The sequence below is a fragment of the Leiobunum rupestre genome, chromosome 10 (assembly GCF_980474605.1).
Source record: "Leiobunum rupestre chromosome 10, qqLeiRupe1.1.hap1, whole genome shotgun sequence".
Classification (NCBI taxonomy): Eukaryota; Metazoa; Arthropoda; class Arachnida; order Opiliones; family Sclerosomatidae; genus Leiobunum; species Leiobunum rupestre.
This window is the reverse complement of record NC_143393.1, coordinates 33585525-33610211: the sequence shown is the minus strand read 5'-3', so window position 1 is coordinate 33610211 and position 24687 is coordinate 33585525. Positions and strand designations below refer to the sequence as shown.

General features: G+C 39.1%; 1 protein-coding gene across 4 annotated transcripts; it reads left to right on the top strand.

Annotated features, from left to right (window-relative positions):
• Positions 1-4144: 4144 nt before the first annotated feature.
• On the top strand, positions 4145-24518 carry LOC149925457 (uncharacterized). 4 transcript variants are annotated; one of them, XM_090160267.1, is made up of 5 exons: positions 4145-4472; positions 5147-5319; positions 14143-14328; positions 14394-14614; positions 23566-24518. In XM_090160267.1, the coding sequence occupies exons 2-5, from the start codon at positions 5235-5237 to the stop codon at positions 23659-23661; spliced, it is 588 nt and encodes a 195-aa protein (XP_090016393.1). In that variant the 5' UTR covers positions 4145-4472; positions 5147-5234; the 3' UTR covers positions 23662-24518. The 4 variants fall into 4 exon arrangements, with proteins under 4 accessions (XP_090016393.1, XP_090016392.1, XP_090016391.1 ...); XM_090160266.1 differs by having other exon boundaries at positions 4146-4472; positions 14140-14328; XM_090160265.1 differs by lacking the exons at positions 4145-4472; positions 5147-5319 and adding an exon at positions 11566-11987.
• Positions 24519-24687: the final 169 nt, after the last annotated feature.

Sequence of the window (24687 nt, the reverse complement as noted above, 5' to 3'; positions counted from 1 at the left end):
GTTGTTAGTTTGAAGAAAAATGCTCCATTTTAGGCTCAGAATTGTATGGTAGAATAAAAATAATAATTGATAAAATCATACATAACATAATAACAATAAGTACGATCATAAGTCTATAATATTATATATATATAAATATATATATATATATATTGTCACTTTGTGGAATATTTTACTGAGAGCTAGTAACGTCGTGACGTCATCACAAAAAGAAAATCCCCCCCCTAGCGAGGTGCTGTAGCTCACTTATAATCAGTACTAACTAAAAATATAATTTACAACAAAATCGGTCTTAATTTAAAAAAGTTATGTGCATTTGAAGTCGAAAATCGCTAGAAATTAAATCGCCAACTATTTCTAAAATGGGCAAATGACCCACTTCCGGGGTCCCGATCTCACATATTTTAGCAATGCCTTCGAAGACATGATATTTTCAATTGATTGACGTATCTTGGATTAATAATAGCAGTTCCTACCTGGATATATCACTCTAGCGTTCCGCGTGCATTCCCGAAGTGTTTGTTACGGGTTCTGCCTTGTAGAAGGCTACGTGTTACGGGAGTTTCAGAAATTCTCCGTTAACTACGCCGAAGCGGCGCTGCTGTCGCAAAAGTCATTTGCTTGTCAGGTTTTTTCCAAGTGATATATCCAGGTAGGAACTACTATTATTAATCCAAGGACGTATCATGTGTCTTTGTACCTCTAATGTACCGCGTGAAATCGTGCGAACACCGACGGCGGCGGCGGACACCATACGTGAAACCATAAGTCTGTATTATTGTTCCATAAGTTTGTCACTTTGAGGAATATTTTACTGGGAGCTAGTAACGAAATGACGTCATCACAAGAAGAAAATCTCCCCCTAGCGAGGCGCTGTCAAAGGCTACGTGTGACGCGGGAGCGAGCGGACGCAAAACGGTGACGAAGCCCGTCATGCAGTTTGTCTTGTGAATAGCTCTCAGTAAACCTTTTGCATGTGAAGAATAGGAAGTGTCACACTTATAAAAATATTATACACTTATGGTACGACCAAAAGCGACCCAAAAGTGTGTCAACTCTACCTTTTGTGCCCTTTAAAATATTTACTGAGATCTAGTCTCACAATAGACTACATAACCTGCTAGTTGGATGGAATAGGACTAGCAAATATATATTTAGTATATGGTCTGGCACGATTTTCTCTCTTCATAGACATACGTTATAAAACGCCTCACTTGGCGGCGCTGGGGTGGAGAAAATTTAAAATTTTGAAGACGTATTTTAACCCCCTCTCCCACTCCCTCTATTTACTTCGTGACAAGCTCTCATTAAACATTATACCGTACTGACACACTTTTGGGTCTTATGACGCTTTTGGTACGACAGTTATTGGGCAATTAAGATCTATTTCAAAACGGAACCCCCTAGTGTCTAAATATGCCCAAAGAGAAATACACTACTACTATAAGTAACATAATACCAATAAGTATGACACTTCCTATTGTTTTAATGCTAATTTCCTGACTAAACCTCTTCGGACTTGCACCCGCGACCGAACTGAGAATAATATTGGTAGTAGCATGAGTAACATAATAACAATAAATATGTCAATTCGGAAAAATTTTCACCAAACCCAATTTCAGAGCTATTGCGCGATATAGGTTTAGTGCTTAGTTAAGTGTCTAAATATGCCTATGGAGAAACATATTACCACGAATGACGATAGTACAGGGTGTTTCAAAGGGTTATGCAAACATTTTAAGGAGTTGTTGGGGGTGAGTAGAGAAGTATGCCTGTTTTCCCCATTTTGCTACTATGAGTTAAAAGAGCGCCAGAGAGCTTCAAAGTGTGGCCAGAGAGCTTCAAAGTGTGGCCTAATAGCCCCAGAGAGCTTCAAAGTACGGCCTAATAGCCCCTGGAAGTAGGATACAACCAGTGTCAAACCAAGCAGCAAGAACTTTTAAATACTGTTCAAGTTTACTTTTTTACACTGGTTACCTCGATTTGTTTACAAAGTCCTTTTTTACCTATCACAAGAACCCAAACCTTTCCCCGCTGCGTGGTTTTGCGCTTGTTGCAGCCTACTTACAGGGGCTAGTAGGCCACACTTTTCATTTAACTCATCGTAGGAAAATGGGAAAAACAGGCATACTTCTCAACTAACCCCCTACAACTCCTTAAAATTTTTGCATAACCTTTTGAAACACCTTGTATATTACTCACCTTGTCAGTTCGGAGCTTGGCGAGAATCTCAGTGTCGAAAAAAAAAGGAAGTGGCTCACAAATTGTTATTATGTTACTTATGGTAGTAGCGTATTTCTCCTTGGATATATTTAGACACTACGGGGCTCTGTCGTGAAATAAACTATTTAGATGAAACTTTTTGCTAGTTGTCATACTTATTTATATTACATTATTTATGATAAAATCCGTCTCTTAATATCTTCTAGAAGTAGCGTATTATTATCGAAAAGTGTATCACGAGGGGCTGATCCAGGCTTGGAAAATAGGTTTATTTCTTAACTGGTCTATTTGGCCAGTGACTCCCAACTCTTGAATTATTTAAGTGGACACGTAGACCAGTTGTTTAATAATACGGTAGATAATTTTGAATTAATAAACTGGACACTGGACCAGTGAACCCCTAGCTTTTGAATAAAAAACCTGGTCCGAGCAATTAATAAACTGGTCTTTAACCCAGTGACCACCGCTTATTTCCAAGCCTGGCTGATCACTCCGCGTAATCGGTGTACAGAGCCGTACCTTTGACTGTACAATGGGATTACGCGTAATCTTTGAAGTCCCTGCCTTTGGCAGTGCTAATCTAAGCGTAATCCGGTGTACAGACTTTCTAAGAGTGGTTAGCCCCTAGGTGTATCAAAAACATCGATGAGTAATCGATGCCAACATTTTGTTACTGTACGATTTTTCGCGTTTCCGATTTGACGTCACAATGTTCTTCCAATGCTCATAAAAAAAAACCATCTCGGAGAGAAGGTTTTTCTGATGTCTTGACGTCAAACGCGTCGCTGTTTACGGTTTAGCTTGCGGAGGAGAATTTCAGAAAATTATACAACTGTAACAACTGTAGTTTTAATCAACAATTATTCTACTGGTTTGCATTACGAAACGATAGTATCAATAAATGATCACGACAAAGGTTTAACAGCGCAGACTAGAAATAACACCGTTCAGTAACTTCCTACGTCACTATGACGACACGCGCCTATCAAGCAAACATCAAATACAAACCAGTGGCGGCAGTGTTTTGTGACACCCCCCAGGACCGTGCAGAAGATTTCACGGGTCCGTCTTCTTCAAGTTTAATCGTTCTGATTTGCACCCCCCCCCCCTCGAGCTTCTCCAATGGCACCCCCTACTGCCCTGGTACTCGGGGCGGACCTCCCCCGACCCCCCTTAGGCCGCCACTGATACAAACGGATTTTTTCCAGATTTGCGTTACTGAACGTACCTGTAGTTTCTGCACGGTAGATTTAGCGCGACAGTCTGACTACTGTATAATAGTAGATAAAGTCATATAACGGTAGTTTCCCAAGCGAACTGATAACCATTGAGTTGAGAATAATATAGAGCCCCAGACCGGACTGAAAATCAAGGAACTTTATCAAAGTACGCCTGGCGTCTTCTGTGGACAATATTAAACAGCTTTTGACAGTACTGTTATTATATTTAGAAAAAAAAAAGTCAGAGCATTAATGTCTCGTGGACTTGCACGCGCGCGCAGTCTGGCGCGAGACGAGAATGCATTGTAGAAGGTAAATAATAAAGTTCCTTGAATTTCAGTCCCGTGGCCACTAAAGGTATAAGCTTAAAGCCTATGGAGAAAATCCGATCTAGGGCTCTCTATTATTCTCAACTCAATGGTTATAACCGTCACAAAGCATGCATTGACGTTGGAAACTTGGATCTAGATTACAGTGTCTATAACAATAGAAGCGTCTCTCGGGTCACGGCTCCCATCTAGCGGCGGATCTCGAAACTAAAAAGAGTCAGGAAGGTATCCGGAGGGAGGGGAGGAAGCGTCGCATCCGCTCCGGCTGTTCCGAATAGGAAATATTATCGGCAAAAGGCGGGAAACGGCGAAGGCGCAGAATCCGTTTCCATGGCAACCCGGTCAACGTTATCCGTTAAGCACACTTTAAGACTTCCCCCCTTTCAACCCTCCCAACTTTGGTTTTAACACGCTAATAACGCGAAACTTTCGCGTCCGACCTTGAGGGCTAAATCGGGTTATATTGTGTGTGTATACATATTGGTAGGTACGGCACATATTAGAAACGGTAATATTAGCAATCCCAGAAAATTACAAGTTTCCCACTTGTACGAGAGCTCTTAGTTAAGCCTTTGCGCTTTTCATCCTTGCATGAAAGGAGGCCTTTGTCGTGGGATCTCTCTTCACCGGCCGCTCGCCACACCGCCTTTCAATTTGCGAGATCATTCAACCACCTTCTAAATGTTTCATTAACATACTGGTACGTATTTATTTTGTCGAATATTTTACCGTTTAGCCCGTTTGCAATTTTCGTACAGGTATTTAAGGTATTAGTTAGCGAACCAGTTGTTGAATTTTTCTCCTTGAAATTATAGATTTTAGCTATACTTAATTACGTATATCCATAGCTATTTTGCAAAATACGAAATTCACTAACAACATGTGTAACATAATCACTCCTAAGTATGGCAGAATAGCATTTTCTTTACTGAAACCTTGTTCACGGGATATGAGTATATGATGTAAATAACGTTACTTACAACTCTGGGACGAAAATGCGTCATAAATTTATAGATGGGAAACTCGTTTCTTGCTTTGACAAATGACAAATGAAAATCTACAGTTTATTTTGCGCCTCGCCATCAAGTGTATTATAAGAATTTTTAATTTTTGGGTCCACTTATTGAATATTTCGTGTGAAACAAGGTCTCATTAAAAAAAATTCTTTAGAAATGTTATAAAGAGGGATACTTATGAGTAATTATGTTACATATTCTTCTGGCTTTAAATATGTAATTAAAATTAATATTAATATTGATTTAAATAAAAGTATGATAATCTTGAACATAAAAAATATTTAATTTATTACGAGACAAGGAGAAATCGATTGAATTTAGTCCGGGCTATGATAGTTTGTATATTTGATGATTGCAGAAAGCGAATGAATTGAGTCTAGCATGGACGAACAACGAATAACAGACGAAACATCGAATTTATTTGCTGATTGGGCAGACTCTGAACGATGTTAGATTTAGATACTACCATAAACATAATACATTGCCTCTTTCTGGGAACTCTGCAGATCGCCTCTGCTATCTTGTATTTCGGTGAGTTACAACCAATATTATTCAAGTATTAAAAAAACCTTTTTTGCCATAAGGGCGTTTACCCTTTTTAGTTTTATTTCCAGTAAAACGTTTTTATTTACACTTAAAAAACCAAATCTCTCTCTAGAGCTTAAAATAGTTTTTCCAATTTTAAATTAAAATTTTCATTAATTATAGTGTATTATATCTAAAAAATATTCGCTAGAAATTAGTCAAAACTATTTTATGAAACGTACGTAGCCCATTTCGGTAATATTTGTTACCAAAAGTATATAAATAGCTTCGTCAGATGACTTAGGCCTAGAGGTCGGCGTTTGGATAAAAATTAACCGTTTATTTGGATAATATCCATAAACAAAAATTATCCAACATATAATCAGTTATTTTTGCCTTTTCCCCATATTAAATCGTTTCTATCCATGGATAAACGGTTAACCGCAAATTTTATGATTAATTGAAATTTTGGCAGCTAATTTATTTGTTACGCCGATCTCTACTTGGGCCTAGGGTGGTGCCTAGCCTAGCTGATTATTATTATTCTATTTTGGAAAAATTTATTACCAGTAGAGTAAATATACAGCTAATCACACATAGCTTCTTTATTAACCTGGTGGCAGAAATGGAAATTCGTTTATCCACCATACTCCCTTTAAAGGAAATATAACCTCAGTCATTTGGTGTAGAACACGAGGGGCAGGTCACTTCCATTTTGGGTGCGTCTTAATCCCCCAGTAGCAATTGTCGCCTGCCCGACGGCGCCGATTTTCGGTTGGGCCGACTGTCTGACGGCGACTATTTCGTAGCCAAAATACAGTCGGGAAACTACTCTTTTGACTGGTACTATGTCCGCCCGAATTAGTGTCGGGGAAACTATTTTTACGGCAAAGAAATTACTTTCCGACTAACAATGGGTAGGTATTTTCATACCCGACCCCGTTTCGCATTCATACCCGACCCAGTTTCGGATACCCATCCGACCCCGTTTCGGATTCATACCCGACCCCGTTACGGAGTCATACCCAACACGAACTCTTTGGAATATTAAGATGTCTCTAGACGTATCATTCTGGTATGAACTTACAAAAACGTTTTATATTAATACATCCAGAATTTAAACAGTGCAATATAATCAAAATTCAAAATTTTAGCCAGAGATTCCAACAGTAGACCGCTTTCGGCCTTTTTGGGGCTCATCAGTACCGTGCCGGAACTCTGGCTGAACTCAGAAATCTAATATACATTCAGAGTGCCCTATATGTGAGCAGTCCATTGTAATTTATAGTGAAATTCTTCACCAATTATTGCATGGCGGTCGCTATTCAGCAGACATCTTTTACGCTCGGGCTTCCGTTGAATTCCAACGTTAAGATATTTATATCAAAATTTATTTTTTTTAAATTTTTTAATTATGTTCAGATTTCCAACATTTCGGTAATCAGGACCGAAACAAGTATACCACCGACAGTTATTTAAACAGTCGGCCAATTGTAATATTTACCGTCTACAAACTTTGGACTCTTACCCGACACATGGACTCTTAACCAACTGTATTTCGGCGCCTATGTGCTACTGGGGTCATAGTAAAATGATTAAATCCGGGTAATCAAGATTAGAAAATCTATTCACGATTTAATCAATCTAATAACGATTTAATCAATCTAATCACGATTTAATCAATCTAATCACGATTTAAACAAGATTTAATCATGCTAATCAAGATTTAATCATTTTAATCACGATTTAATCAATATAATCGGTTGAATCGAGATTTTATAATTAAAATCAAAACTAAAGTACGATAATTTAGTATTAATTTTTAATATTGATGGTTATATCACAATTGAGTTTGATTGAAATGGTTGAATAAAAAACTTATCACATTTTATTTAAAACATCCGAAAAAATCACAATTTTTTAACACGAGTTATCACAATTTTTTAACACGAGTTATCACAACTTTTTAACATGAGTTATCACAATTTTCTAACACGAGTTATCACAGCTTAGTAATTAAGGTAATATTGTAATGGGAACTACTTTTTTCTTATTAAATTATTCTAATCCGCTCGTTCTAATCACGCACAATTATAATCATTCCAATCACCAATATAATCATTCTGATTCTCTTTCTAATTTCTAATCGCGATTTAATCATACTAATCACGATTTAATCGTTTCAATCTGGATTTAATCATGATTAAATCAGATTTAAACATTTTAAACGTGATTAAATCAACATAATCGTGATTAAATTGAATGTAATCAAAATAATCACGATTAAATCGGATTTAATCTTTCGAGGGGTGAGTCGTTAATCAAGGAAGTGACCTGACCCTCGGTGGAACATCAACGTTTGCAGCTCCGGCCGCTCTTGCCTGTGGCTTTAAAAAAATTTTGCGCCACTGTACAGGGTAATTTGAAAAATGGAAGGGGTCTTCCTCCATAACGATTGCTTTGCAAGTTATATTCCCTTTAAGACCAAAAAATAATCAAGTTTAAATTTTAAAATCCGTAATCGATTTTAATATACGATTTGATAATTTAGTTCGGCTACGAACCGGGTCTATCATTAAACTTTAAACATTAGAAACGTATAAACGCAGCCTCAGCACTAAAAGCAGTTTATTTCAAACAGTCGTTTCCAACAAAAAATCCCAATCTAATAAAAGTAGCTTTTCCATTACCGAATTGGCCATCTTAAGAGAGAGCGAAGTTTACCGATTGCGAGTGATTTAGTTGGCACACAGAAAAAGAGAAACGTAGATAGCGCCGAGAGATAGCCAGCGGCGAAAGGGGGAAGGTCTTATTGAGCGTGCCCACATATCGATTTTTGCTGGCAATATATATGTTTTCTTTTAGTTTTTTGCTCGCGTGTCCTTTGGAGCGCGATGATATAGCCCCGCGTGGAATGGGGGCCGACATACATATCCTTGCCGTATCTCTTTCAAACGGTTCCCCCGCCCCGTGCCCGGACGGTCGAGGTGGTTCCGATCGATAGAATGCCCCCCTGATCCATATTAAACCCGTTGGTCCCGCGCAACTCATTGGCGTGTACGCTCACCCAACTGCCATAACCGTCCTAACTGGAAACGCGTACCAGGTGATTCTGGGATTGGACTGTTGACACGAGTCTATCGTGATAGAACTTAAACTCATAGACGCCGCTACAAGTAGGCTGATACAGGCTGTAGCTAATGTGTGACCTCAATCGCTTGGAAATATCATAATGATCTCAAAATGACCTTAAAATATCCTAATCATGACCTCGAAATGACCCTAAAATATCCTAATCATGACCTCGAAATGACCCTAAAATATCCTTATAATGACCCTAAAATATCCTAATAATTACCCTAAAATATCCTAATAATTACCCTAAAATATCCTAAAAATTACCTCAATATGACCCTAAAATATCCTAATAATTACCCTAAAATATCCTAAAAATAACCTCAAAATATTCAAAAAATATCCTATAAATGACCTCAAAATATTCGAAAAATATCCTATAAATATCCAAATAATAGCCCAGAAAGTGTCCTAAAACCGAGGGGCAGGTCACTTACTTGATTAACGACGCACCCCTCAAAAGATTAAATTCGATTTAATCGTGATTACTTTGATTAAATTCAATTTAATCACGATTAAGTTGATTAAATCTGATTAAAATGATTAAATCTGTTTAAAATGATTAAATCCTGATTAAAAAAATGATATCGTGATTAGTATGATTAAATCGTACTTTAGTTTTGATTTTAATGATAAATTCTCGATTCGACCGATCATATTGACAGGGTGACCAGACTTCCTATATTTCCTATATTTTTAATGCCTTCCTATAAATTCCTTTATTCTTAACTATTTTCCTATATTTTTCTATAATTTCTAGTGTAAATACTGCCATTTTCAAAAAAATCTTGAAATATACGAGCTTTGTAAATCCGCTAAGTGATCCAATAATGCAAGAAAGCAGTGTACAAAACATTATCAATATTCTAGGTGGTTCGAGTCAAAGTATACCGATATGCAATAATTACCTTATTATTTTTCCCATATTTTTCTTAGCCTATTTAGTTTCCTATAATTCGCCTATTTTATATTTAGCCTATTTAGTTTCCTATAATTCGCCTATTTTATATTTAGCCTATTTAGTTTCCTATAATTCGCCTATTTTATATTTAGCCTATTTAGTGTCCTATATTTTCCTATAATTCGCCTATTTAGTTTCCTGTATTTTCCTATAATTCGACCCTAAAATTCCTATTTTTCCTATAAAATTTTCAAAGCTTTTCCCTGGTCACCCTGTATTGATTAAATCGTGATTAAAATGATTAAATATAATTAAAAAGATTAGATCATGATTAGAATGATTAAATCTCTTTTAAAATCGTGATTAGATTTTCTAATCTTGATTAGGTTTTCTAATCTTGATTAGATTTTCTAATCTTGATTAGATTTTCTAATCTTGATTAGATTTTCTAATCTTGATTAGATTTTCTAATCTTGATTAGATTTTTTAATCTTTATTACCCTGATTTAATCACGATTACCCTGATTTAATTATTTTACTATGATTAAAACGCACCCGAAATGGAAGTGACCTGCCCCTCGCCTAAAACGACGTCAAAATATCCCAAAAATTACCTCTAAATATCCACAAAATATTCAAAAAAATCCTCAAAATATCCTCAAAATGACCTCAAACTACCAAAAAAAAAAAAACTACCGTACTTATAGTGTTCCCATAAGTGTTGTTAATTTTCCAGAAAAATAAAATTCGGAAAAATTTCCGGAACCTCCTTGCCGCCCCTCGCTAGGAAGGCTTGTGGAAGCTAATCGGTTTATTCTTAGCGCACCCTACCAAACCAGAGTGGTCATACTCCCTTTAAGGAACGTAGAATCATTGAAAAAGTCGGGTCGAAATTTATGTAGTTCCAAGTCATCCACGTACCTAAAACCAGTGATTATGTTGCTCCTCCGTTAAAAGCTTTTCCCAATAGATTTATTGACGCAATAACTACAACGAAGAAGAAATTTTGTTCCATTTGACCGCAAACACCCTGTCGACGTTCGTTCCTAAGTTGCGTGAACGTTAGCCATCCTCGGATCAATTTCCAAAAATGTTTTGGTAGCTCTTTCCGCCCGCATGCATCAGCCGCTTAATGTCGTCGCTAATTAACAATGAAATGTTCGCCCGTCAACGCTTCATCGATCCCCCCGTGGCCCTGATTTTAATTACCCTTCGCGTTTTACGCAGACGACGTTGTACCCGAAACAAAGAGATCACCCCCCCCCCCTTATCCTTAGCGATACAGATACTCCCAAAATTTCCACAGGTCGTAAGAGTTGTACTTTTTAATACGTTTTCAAATTTTTAGTACGAAAATACGTTTTGGATTTATTTAATCGTATTTAGTAAGTTTGAAAAATTTATGATACGAAAATACTTTTTGATATTTTTTGGCATATTTAGTACGGTTGAACTTTTTGGAGTTCGTTGAAAGTTTTATAAATAGTATGTGGTCGAATTTCACCACCAAAGCAGCTAGCTTTCTATTCTGGTAAGGCCCTCTATTGAAAGCGACATTCACGTTGTTTTCAAGGGCATTGTAATTGTTGACAGAAGTTACAATGCCTGATTCAATCTTATAAAAGGAAGAAAAATAGTTTCATAGATGGCGCACTAAGCGGAAAATATAAAAGTACGTTTTCCCCCAATTAATGCTTCCGGAAATCGCTCGGAATAACCACACTCTATAGATATTACGCTGTTTGACCCATTTAGTTGTTTATTAGGCCTTTTACACGGCGCATTTGTCAAACGATTCTTTCGCCGAGGGGCTGAAGCGACTATCAAGCTATACTTTAAAACCCAGTTTGACCGATTAAACCGAGACAAACTTAAATCGAAATTGGTCCGTGGCTTAAGGCAATCGATTAAATTGATTTAAATTGAATTTAAATGACCTAGTCATTCGTGATTAAAAGCCTATTTAGACCCGCTAATGGACTACAGCCAGTTGGCAGGCGGCGTTAATTTAGCCAGCAACCACCCTGAATATTATTCCTTTCGCGGGAGGTTGCTCTTTTTACGAGCGCCGGAGTGGCCCGATCGTTATAACGCGGGACCCTTACGCGTCACGGTTGTATACTCTCTCGCTTCTTCCCGGCAATCTTCCTTCCTCTCGTTGCGAGTCACTTTAGCTTGCTTCTCCGCGGGACAGTCGCGCTTTCGCGTCTCCTCCGCTTCCGAATTAATTAAGCGAGCCGCTTTTCTGTCGTTCATCCGTCCGGGCTTTCAAACGCAAACGCCACTTCGTCGTGGGTGTGTGTTTTACGTTTTCGCGTCCGATCAAATCCGCGTCGAAAACGTGGGAGTGATATTTCCAGTCGCTACCACACCCCGATTGCCGATTCACCGCGTCTGTTCGGAAACTATTGAGTCGTACGTTTCACGCGTGTATTTCGTATGACGCGTCGAAGCCCGGCCGCTTAATAGAAAAGATCGTTTCGCTTTCGGGTGATGTTCTGGCCTTTAGAACGTTTGCAACGAATTTTGTTGGGGGTTACGCGCGGGGCTCTCTGGAAACGGATTAAGACCAAAAAGGAATTCGACGCCAAGTCGGTGCCCCTTTCATCCAGCAAGAAGCGCTTGTTGACGTTCGCAGGTAATCACAATCATTGCCTCATTTTCAAAAGAGAAACTGAATTTCATTAGAATTTTCCCTTTCTAAGGTTGCTTCTGAGCGTAGTCTAGGCTCTAACCAAATTTGCAGAAATCGTAAACCCCACCCTTGTTTTGATTTTTCGCGAAGCCTTTCGCTTTGTACTAAAGTTGGGGCAGTATCAGAGGTAGATAGTATCAGAGGTGGTAGTACTAAAGTTGGGGTAGTATGAGAGGTGGGGTAGTATCAGAGGTGGGGTGATACTAAAGTTGGGGTAGTATGAGAGGTGGGGTAGTAAGAGAGAAGGGAATTATAAGAGGTGGGGTGGTACTAAAGTTGAGGTAGTATGAGAGGTGGGGCAGTATCAGAGGTAGGTAGTATCAGAGGTGGTGGTACTAAAGTTGGGGTAGTATGAGAGGTGGGGTAGTAAGAGAGAAGGGAATTATAAGAGGTGGGGTGGTACTAAAGTTGAGGTAGTATGAGAGGTGGGGCAGTATCAGAGGTAGGTAGTATCAGAGGTGGTGGTACTAAAGTTGGGGTAGTATGAGAGGTGGGGTTGTATCAGAGGTGGGGTGATACTAAAGTTGGGGTAGTATGAGAGGTGGGGTAGTAAGAGAGAAGGGAATTATAAGAGGTGGGGTGGTACTAAAGTTGAGGTAGTATGAGAGGTGGGGCAGTATCAGAGGTAGGTAGTATCAGAGGTGGTGGTACTAAAGTTGGGGTAGTATGAGAGGTGGGGTTGTATCAGAGGTGGGGTGATACTAAAGTTGGGGTAGTATGAGAGGTGGGGTAGTAAGAGAGAAGGGAATTATAAGAGGTGGGGTGGTACTAAAGTTGAGGTAGTATGAGAGGTGGGGCAGTATCAGAGGTAGGTAGTATCAGAGGTGGTGGTACTAAAGTTGGGGTAGTATGAGAGGTGGGGTAGTAAGAGAGAAGGGAATTATAAGAGGTGGGGTGGTACTAAAGTTGAGGTAGTATGAGAGGTGGGGCAGTATCAGAGGTAGGTAGTATCAGAGGTGGTGGTACTAAAGTTGGGGTAGTATGAGAGGTGGGGTTGTATCAGAGGTGGGGTGATACTAAAGTTGGGGTAGTATGAGAGGTGGGGTAGTAAGAGAGAAGGGAATTATAAGAGGTGGGGTGGTACTAAAGTTGAGGTAGTATGAGAGGTGGGGCAGTATCAGAGGTAGGTAGTATCAGAGGTGGTGGTACTAAAGTTGGGGTAGTATGAGAGGTGGGGTTGTATCAGAGGTGGGGTGGCGCAGTGTTTAGCACTTTCGCCTCGCAGCAAAAGGAACCGGGTTCGATCCCAGTACTGAGTGAAAAGTCGTAGCTGCTTGCGTTGAGTTTGCAACTTCTCTCCCCTCCAGGGCCGTAGCCAGGCTATAGATGTAGACCGGGCGAACCGTAATTTAGCAGGGGCGAGTAGTATTCAGTGCCGTCTTTTTAGATTTAGTTCGAGGAACGCCAGGAATCCCAGTACTGCCCCCCCCCCCCCTGCCTACGGGCCTGCTAGTTCTTCAGATTCCACTCCACTTTTCATAAAAAATTGTAGAGGTTAAACGGTAATAGTGAGTGTAGGGAACTGGTGGCTCGAGTGGCGTTATGGGCTTGACACCACCCTCCTACGTAATCTAACCCGGTCACCTGAATTAAAGCCAGATGACTGGGGCCTAAGGGTATTAGCCTTGCTGATTATTAAAAACAAATGCTATGGTTCCATATTCGCTGTACCTGCATGCATTCTTGGTATTGTTTGATGCTGTCGGAAGAATGACTTGTGTTGAGATGATCCGAGGGCATCATGGTCTAATTCCGCCCTCCCCAGCAGAGGGGGCAGGAAAAACGTCACAGGCGGGCGCTTCAATTACGTCAGTTTTAGGGAACCAATGAGATACTGGTCTGAGGAAGACGTCAGTTTTAGGGAACCAATGAGATACCGGGCTGATTCGACTTTTTAAGTTGGAAAGAGAATGAGGGCGATTGGGAGCGACTTTAAAAAATCGCCTCAACGCAGTCAATCTCCCGACAGTAGAATTAAATCCATTCTCGGATAGATCATGGCAAATTTAAGCGTATGAGTATGTAAGAAAAACAAGTATTTCTAAGTGTTTATCTTCCGCTTTCTCCGCGGTACATTCTGATAATCCCGGATAAGAAGGAGGTCGTCGGTGCGCTCGTCGCAAGTACAAGAAACTTCAAACGGAAATCATGCTGGACGAATGCGCCATCAACGCCAGGAACAACAACGAAAGCGGACTGACTCTCCACCAGGACGTCGTCATCGCCACCGACATCAACGACATCACCAGCAGCGAAACGTCAGAGACCGAAACCGATCCGGACGGTGGGACATGATAGGGAAGTCTAGTTTCGCCGGACACTGATCGGGCTCTCGTTCGTTTGTTGCAGACGACGAAGCGCTGACTTGCAACGTTTGCGACCGGGCCTTCCTGTCGACGCACTTGCTGGTGGCCCACCAACAGAAACGACGTCACTACGGCTGTTCCGCCTGCGAATCCGTCTTCCAGACGCTGGCCGCCCTCGAGCAGCACAAGGAAGAGTACGAACACTGGTCGGACGAAGATTCGGAGGACATGCAGGACTCGGACGACGATTCGGATGACTCTCAGGTGGGTCTCGTGGAAATCAAGTGTCCCTTTACTTACGCAATAATGGTCGTGGTTTTGGTTTTTTTAAAACGAATTATCATTACATATACGCGTAAGGTGATTTACACCCTTTAATCCATGTTTACACCCAGTACTCAGTGCTTATTCCTATAGTCTACGCCAGGCAGGGTTGCCAAGAACCAGCCAGTCTAGTTTAATCCGAAAAGTTCCATGGTTAAAGCCACTTTTTTCTATTAAAAAATATTGAGAAATGAATTAGAAATAATGAAAATTTTAAATACTATTTATTTCAAATAAAAAATGCAGAATATAATATTCTGCGTTTTTTATTCCAAAACGAAAATAAAACTTAACCTTCACTTTTTGTCATCTGCTACGTCGTCTCACGACGTAATGAGGACTAGATATAAGAAATTGGGTAATCTTAAAATTCATTTTAATACGCCACCATGTTAGGGTATAAAAGCCCTCTATACCTCACAAAGTAAAGGTAAATACTGTCACGCGCAAAACCGTAATTTTAAAATCGATCAATTTGAGCATTTTTTATTAGTGGTTTTAACTGGTTACAAACGGTTTGGTGGCCGAAACCAAATTAGAAAAGAGTTAAGTTTAAAATGTTTTTACAAATGCACTCTGTTTACTTTTACCACTAGATGTGGTAACTAATTATTAAAAGTTAAGTTTTAAATTATTACTGATGAATTATTAATAATTAGTAATTAATAATAATTACGTAGAGATTTCAAAACCTTTCTCGCATCTATGATTACTTGGGAGTAAATAGCAGACGAACTTTCTTTACAAGAGCTGCGATGATGGTACCAGAGTAAAAACATTTTGAAAAAGCATTTTGAAAATGTTTTTCCACATATCGAACCCACCATATGCCAACTGTAAAATGCAAAATAGTTTCCTAGAAACTCCAAATGCCAAATGTAAAATACTTTTTCTAACTCAAAATGCATTTTGAACAACCCTGCTAGTTCGTAAGTCTTAAACTCTGAAAACCGTGAAACCTTAATCCAATAGATTAGACTGTCACCGAAGGGGGACTATCCTTTCTCAAACCGCCTCGCCGTTTTGTTTTATTAAGAACGTATTTAGCTCCCTACAACATACCGCCAAAGCAATACTGGGTAAGCTTAACCAAATATTAAAGGGGAACGGTCAAGCTTGAACCAGTTAGACAGCCCTATAGCCAATTAAAAACTTTCGGAAATCGAAAAGCGCGCGTCCGCCGCGACACCTAGTGAGAAACCGGTGAGACACTCCCGGCTCGATTAAAATTGATAAAAAAAAGCTCGCGCTGCTGTAGATGCGAAAGATTTTAGTTTTTTTTTTAATTTGCACGCGCGGCGCGTTCCAGTTATAAGAGACCTAAGCCTAAATTGAGCGATTTCAAAAGTTAGGCTAGTTCGCAAATCGCTCATAAGGGGTTAGAGGCGCTGGCGGCAGCCCCTAAGATGGCGGCGAAAATTCAAACCCAAACACTTAGCGTTATTTTTCGTTTCAACTTTTTGGGCTAAAAGCTATTTTTTCAAGACAAAAAAGGTACGCGTTAGTCTATTGAACGTCTTGTTAATCTTTTGATACGGAAATAAGGCGATATTTGGAAAAGCTTGGCCGTTCCCCTTCAACCTAACTTTAAAAATAAAATATAGAGTAGAAACTGTATTTTCCGGGGCAGTTAAAGCTATCTTGACGATTGAGTGATAAAAATTTGGTTAATTGTTGATTTTATAAAATGCCTTTTCGCTTGCCCAACTTGTTGAAATGTTGCCCTGGAATAGTTCAGCCAATGCCTAAGAATGAGTTCATAAGCTCTTTAGTGGGAGAGAAAACGGATCCACAGCTGAAGCGGGGAGGCAACATTTCAACAAGGTGGCCAAGGTTATTTTATAAAAAAAACTATTATGTTTACGTCATCACATTACCGGAAGTGACTATGCCTAACATATCACGAAATGAAATTTTTATTTCACTATTTTATTTAAATAATCTAATCAAAAATCTGTCTGAAAGTATTAATTTTAAATTTCAATTAATTGAAATAAATATCATACAAAATGTTTCATTTATCTAATAATTTTGAAACTGAAAATGAGAATCCGCGTGCAACGACAGTAGAAGGATCTTTTGGTTACGGTAGTGAACTGTAAATTAATTATCTTATATTTGTTGTACTATTGAAAACGTTACCATGGAAACAAAATCTGGCATATTTACGATATATATGCCCTGAAGGGCTATTCTGTAAAAAATCAAAGATTACCAAAAAATAAATAAATGTACAGTTAAACGACCATTTAATCAAGCTTTTATTTCCGAAGTATAACGGTCAGTTTACTTAGATGGCGCCACGTGCTCCACGAGGTATCACGATTTAGTTATTTTGTTACGCGATGTCAGTGAAAAATCGGTCTCTACTGCGCAGTTTTAAAGTGGCAGTGACTTTTAAAAATCCCAACCACATTTATTTTACTGACTATAGTTTCGGCTTCTTTAGGCCATCATCAGGGTTACAATACCTGATGAAATAATACGAAACTACAGTCGGTCCCCGATTTTAAAAATTAAATTATTGTGCGCAATAAATACCGTAGGTTTTATAAAAAAGTTTTATTTATTAATTATGCGCAAGTAGTCTTAATAATTTTCTAATAGTCATTCTAAGTAGAAATAATAACGCATAGATAATAAATTCTATGGAAAATATTATTTTAAAAAAGGTTTACTAAGTGCGATCAGGGATTTGGGCCTGAGCCATTAAATGACAAAAACACCCTAGATTTGCAATCTCTAGATAGATCTGCGTGTGGATTTTTGGGAATGGATATTCTGAAAAGTGTAACAGCCTACCAGAATCAGCCACCGTTACCGTTCAAGGTTCTTCGGGACTTAAATATGTTCTTTCTATTATCATAAATATATAATAACTAAAGTTTTTCGGTTTTAACATGTACCTTCGGAGCAAAATAGTGCGTAAAAAGAAAAAATACACTGCCTACTGGTTTTAACTTCATAATAATATATACAGGGTGTTTGAAAAGATTGTGCAAAAGTTTTAAGGAGTTGTAGGGACTGAGTTGAGAATTATGCCTGTATTTCCCCCATTTTCCTACAATGGGTTAAAAGAGCTTCAAAGTGTGGCCTACTAGCAGTGGCGTAACTAAGTTCCTCGAGGCCCCCCCGCGAAAGTCTTTTTGGGGGCCCCTTATGTGACTCTTTTTGAGAGGCTATTGTTTACTATTAATAATCAATGGCGTATTTAAGATGAGTTTTGGGGATTTAGCACTTTCAAAGATATTATTTCTGCCAACCTTCCCGAATAGCTAAAAACCGCTCCGAAATGGATGTCCCGTAGCTACTCAGGGCAGGACACACTGCCTATGTGAAGGCAAAAATGATGAATTGTCATATGGCACAGTAAGAGAGGGAATATAATAGGTGCACTATGAACAAAATAGCCAGGGGAGCTGGTAGTTGGTTTCATTTTATAAATATGAAGTAGGCCAGGGTTTTCTAGGAAGCACATTTTTCATTTAGCCCTTTAATTAAAATTAAATAATTTTGTAAAGTAGGCGATTTTAGCCACACTCTGGGAAATATTCACGATACTTAAATCGCCAAATAAATTCCATTTCTATTTTACTTATCACACCAACAATTCTAAACACGTAACAACTTATACTTATCAATTTACTTACTTTGCGGGAAAAAAAACGAATTAAATAAACTTTGATGTTTTCAAGCGAAAAAAATTTAATTAACGTCGAAGTAAGTATGTTTATTTAATACAGTATCAGTAAATTGAAGCTACGGTTACACTACGAGGTAGAAAAAGTTTCGAACCATTTAGAAACTATTCGAAACGGGGTTGAGTGAACCGTCCCAGTAGCATAACTAGCTTTTTATGCGCCCTGTGCGAGCTTCTCTGCTTTGCGAGCGCTCGTTGAAAATGGGGCACCTTCGCCATCTACTTAACTTCAGGTACAATATTACGTTTTGTGAAAAATGCAGTGTTGCCAAAACTGGGTCCTAGTCTGGTCATTTCTGCGCCCTTAACGTTATTGATGATACTTTTAACCTACGTATTTTAGTACAGTTTAACACTAAAATTGCTCTTATTTTTACCCGTCGCGTAACCCAAGTTGCCTAGCATTTTATTATTTTTCCTTTCATCAAAAACGGCGGTTTAATTTGAACAAAATAAGATACTCTAACATCCAATCAAAAAAAGTAGGAATTTAGTTAATAGAATTTCGAAGAGCGTAAGCATGATTTATTTATTATTAGGACAAAAAGAATTGCTCAATAAGCCTCAGATGGGTTTTGTTTGAGTATCGCTACAGAAAGACGAAAAAATGCAATCTTTCAAAATAATTTAGTGACTGTGACCAATCATGTTAATATTGACTACCGTAGAGATTAGAAGACATTGGCATGTTTATTACTAACACCCAGTCACAAGCTTAAGTATATTTTAATTTTATTAGATAAAAAATTAACTTACGGTTTCATACAAAGTTGAGTCTCGACATACACTCTTGTTTTTTTTTGTTTTTTTTTTGACATCCACACATCGGTGTCGACCCAAGGCCTTAGACACCAGCGCACAATAACTGATTAATCAGGGCGAGATATGTGTAACGGCCACGCCAACAGGGGGATACGTGGGGACAGGGATGGGGACACCCGTGGCGGAAGTATTCCGACCACCCGTTGGGGGATTGGTGGTCGTCCTCACACGGCCATCCACAAACTCTGCCTCCCGGACGCCTGGGATTACAGGAGTGAGCCACTACTCCCGGCGTCTCGACATACACTCTAAATCGAGAAGTGAAGACCTTTCACGAGCTGCACTTACTTTGATCCCTCGAACTAGACTGTGCCTGAATTTCCCTAATTCAGCGTAGATCGGAACTCTGCCGTTATATTTTTTTTTTGGAAGCTCGTTATGAGCCATTGTGACGGGTGTGACAATACAGTCCGCTCGTCCTTTTGATTAATCAGGTGCGAGATATGTGTTACGGCCACGCCAACGGGGGGATACTTGGGGATAGGATTGGGACACCCGTGGCGGAAGTATGACAACCACCCGTTGGGGGATTAGTGGTCGTCCTCACACGGCCTTCCACAAACTCTGCCTCCCGGACGCCTGGGATTACAGGAGTGAGCCACTACTCCCGGCCTGCCGTTATATTACTAAATAAAAGCTCTTAACACGCGTCGACTAAATACGCGAAAATTATGAGACATTGCGATTAAAGGCTGCGTCCGTTAACTGCCAGGCAGAAAGTTTGGTAATTTAAAAACAAAATCTTAATCTACCTAACAATTTTTCCAATTATCATTTATAATTGCCGTGCTAGATTAGAACCAAAGCAAGGTTATAAAATGAACTAAAAAGGGGCCCCTTGGGACTCCGCCCCCCCCCGCAACGCGGGGGCGCGGGGGCCCTATTTACGCCACTGCCTACTAGCCCCTGTAAGTAGGCTGCAACAAGCGCGAAACCAAGCAGCAGGGAAATGCGAACATTAAGGTTTGGGTTCGTGTGATAGGTAAAAAAGGACTTTGTAAACAAATCGAGGTAACCAGCGTAAAAAAAGTAAACTTTAACAGTATTTAAAGTCCCTGCTACTTCCAGGGGCTATTAGGCCACACTTTGAAGCTCTCTGGCGCTCTTTTAACTCATCGTAGAAAAATTTTGCTACTATGAGTTAAAAGAGCGCCAGAGAGCTTCAAAGTGTGGCCTAATAGCCCCAGAGAGCTTCAAAGTGTGGCCAGAGAGCTTCAAAGTGTGGCCTAATAGCCCCTGGAAGTATGATGCAACCAGTGTCAAACCAAGCAGCAAGAACTTTTAAATACTGTTCAAGTTTACTTTTTTACACTGGTTACCTCGATTTGTTTACAAAGTCCTTATTTACCTATCACAAGAACCCAAACCTTTCCCCGCTGCGTGGTTTTGCGCTTGTTGCAGCCTACTTACAGGGGCTAGTAGGCCACACTTTTTATTTAACTCATCGTAGGAAAATGGGAAAATCAGGCATACTTCTCAACTCACCCCCTACAACTCCTTCAAAATTTTGCATAAACCTCTGAAACACCCTGTATATGTTATAAAACTATTATGATTCATTATTTAGTTAAAATAAGTAGGCAGTGTAATTTTTACTTTTTACACGAGGTAAATTCAGGGTTGGCAAAATCCTTGTTTTTTTTAAAAAGAACAAAAACAATGTTTTTTATTGTTTTAAACAAGATTCATTGTTTTAAACTGTTTTTAAAGCGAACAATAAAAAACACATAATAAACAATAAAAAACTATGTTTAAAACACGTTTTAAACTAATCATTATACTTATGAATCACGAGTAAACTCATTTAAAGTAATATTACGTATCATTAAACGTATTATCATAAGTGGCATAATTACCCTAAGTGTGTCAATAAGATGAATTTTTCCATGATACCTTGTTTAACGAAATTGACGTAAATGACGTCATTTTTCCAGTGACGAAATTTACGTAATGTGTTTGCGAAGCGGCGTCTGCGGCGCGAGCATTAAAAATACCATATAGAGTACTTGAACGGAATTCGCGAGTCCTACGGTTCTTTGGTCTGTTTAGAACAAGCTCAAATTGAAGATTTTCTGTGGGAAAGGCTCCTATTGGCACACTTAGGGTAATTATGCCACTTATGGTATTATAAATAAACTCACAGGGAGAAGAACCAATGAGTACACGCTTATTTAAACGAGCCAAGAATTTCGCTAAGCGTTGTTGACCAACCATTGACGGCCTTAGGGTTTTCGATGCCCCATGCAAATACTACCTAACCCGTAGTAGGGTTTTTAATATAGCTATCATCCTGGAATTTTTGGTCGCATAGAACTAAGAAAAGGGAAAATATCCACCCATTGTTTTTAGTTTTGGTTTATTGAAATGTGCACGTCTGCAGTCATAAATCATCACAAATAAACAATGTTACATAAAATAAGATTTTAGGTACCTCTATAATCTTAAAACTTCCATCACGTCATAAAATTTCTAAAAAATCGAGAAAGGGGACCGAAATCCCTTGATTTTTATCTTGGAGTGCCGCCTAGTCGGTTTTAGCCCGATCTGTCCAGACCGGCCGTGCTTCTTGTTACTTAAAACCCGGCACAATCCGACTAAACAGCAACCCTACTTTTATCTCGTGCATAGGTAGTGTCCCAAATAGATGTATATTGGCAGCTATATAAATTCTATTTAAACAAAAAGACAAAATTCAATGCGCTCGTAGGATTTTTGCACTGGTAGGAAATTTATGAAATCATATCGAGCCTTTTCAGTCGCTCTTTTCAGAGAATCTTTAAATCAAACTACCCGTTATAAATACAATTTACATTTCTTAGAGCCTTGGAATGGTTTTTTCTACCTTTTCCCTCATATTGAATAACGAAAATCTTACAAAAAACAATGAAAATTTACCTTATAAAAAACATGTTTAAAACAGATAGTTTAAAACGTTTAAAACAAATTGGTGTTTGTTTAAAATAATTGTTTTAAACGTGTTTTAAACACTTGTTTTAAACCTTTTGTTTAAAACTTGCCAACCCTGGGTAAATTTTGAGCAGTGACGAGGAAATCACCCGCATTAAAAACTGAATCGAAACTGGGAATGGACATGTGTCATTGGTACGATGACCTAGATCAGGGGTATCCAAATAGGAAAAATAATTTACCTCGCAAATATAAAAATTAGCGGTTTTTGACCTTGAGAATGAACATTTCTAAATGTCGATCTTTAGAATTGGCAGCGTAGAAAATATAGAATTCACCCTAGATTCAGAGAGCTTTCCGATTGACGGTTCCGTAACGAAGCGATTACCCACTTCCGGCACGTGAACTCCGGAAATTCGGCCTACATCGCTTGCTGTAGTTCGCTATCTATAGTAAGTTACCATGGTAACTTTGGAGTTTGATTTTTCGCAGTTCCGGCAAAAAGCAGTACCGTATTAACCCATGACAGCCCCTCTAGGGTTCGAGCTTCTTTGGGCCGCTTAACCCCTGAACATCCCCCTCCCCCTTGTGACGCATAGGCCCCTGCTTGGGCCCTGCTCTTGAGCCACGGTCACACTAGAGCTTAAAACCGAGTTTAGGTCAATTTGAACGCCAGTTTTGACCGCCGACGATAATTCCTGGTTCACACTTGCGAAATCGCTTCACCCCGATTCGCTTATCGCCAAGGCTTAACGTCATTTCAAATTATGACCAGAATTTTGAAAATACTAAAATGTATCCCAAAATAATCAGTTAATCATGTTTACTATACATACAGTAATATTATTTGACATTATTTAGAATTTTATTCCAATTATTTTGGAAAATCCGAGCTATTTGACTTCCCAGTCTTGTCGTTTTGAAAGCGATTCTAAGCGAACCGACTTGGACGAGTTGCTTCCCGAATCAACACGAACCGATTTCTCACGCTGGTTTTAAAACGAAGCGATTTTAGGGGTAAGTGTGAACCCGGCTTTGGTGGGCCCCAGCCTAGTCAGCCTTCTGGATAACGCGGCACTGGCAGCTAGGAGCAACAAACACAGCACCCCACACAAGGAGAACGTAACCCGTCAAAAGTCGTGCATTTTCTTGTGTACATTTTTCATTGATTGGATGCTTTATCCCCTGCTGCCGTCGGAAGGGGAAAATTCGGAAATTGTCTTTCCCCTTTCTGTAAAACGTTCAGCGTAAACGTTCGTCCAATGAAATTTGTACACAACACTGCGTTAGCGTGTGGCGTTCTCCTTGTGTGTGTTTCTCCTAGATGGCAGGAAGTGGGTAAACGCAGTTGACTACGCGTGAGGCAGTGATTTCGAAACGAGGGTCTATTTTATCTTGGTCCAGATGGATACTCCAATAAATAATCCGTTTTATTTTTTGCCCGCCACTCTTGGGATTGCAGGATAACTGCCTAAGCTCCGGAGCGATAGGATACGTCATCGACGAAGAGACGGGATTGGCTCGCGGACCGACGGAAGAGAAGGAAAGGCTCTTGTGAGCCCAAGTGTCCCGCTGAGCCAAACTACGGGAAACAAACTGCCATTTCTGAGACAAAATAAAATGTGGTTGAACTCGCTTTTAAACAATATCGTCCTAGTCATCGACATCGGGGGAACCTGAGGTTTCCCACCTCGGCGAAGCATTTCGCGTTACGGATCTGCAGTGTATGTCCTCACTCAAAGACTTTGGAAAATAATCTTACCACGCGATTCCAAAATTTCTCACGAAGAGTCGCGAACACCACTCAAAATTTATTAATCAGAAAAATACACTATTCGCGACCGAAACGAGTCTAGGTGGCGTAACGGCGCTAGCTTCTCCGAGACAAATTAAAAAGTCATAAGAACGTTTTTTCCTAAATAAACTTATCAAAATATAAGCAAACGATGCGAAAATTACATTACAATGTCAGTATCATTATTTATTAAATCAAATTTACGAATAACGATGAGGAAAAACTATTAGCGAACCAAAGGGGGCGTAGCGATAGTTTTCGGTCGCGAATACTATAAATAATTTCTTTTAATAAATCTCCCTTTAAGAATAAGTATTCCAATCCTGTGGCTATCCAGTTTCCAAACATTTCTTTAACAAGTTACTATTAACATTACATTACTACAACTGATATAGTTTCATTGTTTTAAACTTCTGGTAAAGGCGAAACTTCTAGATTCGTAACGCGAATGTTAAACTTTCAATACTCGAGCAAGAATGCTCCGACATATTATTTGTTAAACTCAATACATTCTTGATACGAGTTATCAAAGCTAGTTAGCAATTGGGGGGCAAGACTGAAATGTTGAGCGTTCAACTAAACCGCTAGGATTTCAAATTGTGTCTAATGTCGCGAAATTATTGGAAAACTAATTTATTTGAAATAAAATTATTGTTCTTTTTTTTATCCCAAATATAATTAATAAGCCTACCACGACGCTAATTATAGAAAAATTAATTATTGAGAGAGAGGGTTGGTTAGCAGTGAATTACATATTTCAAGACACGCTGAATTGACAATGAAAATATT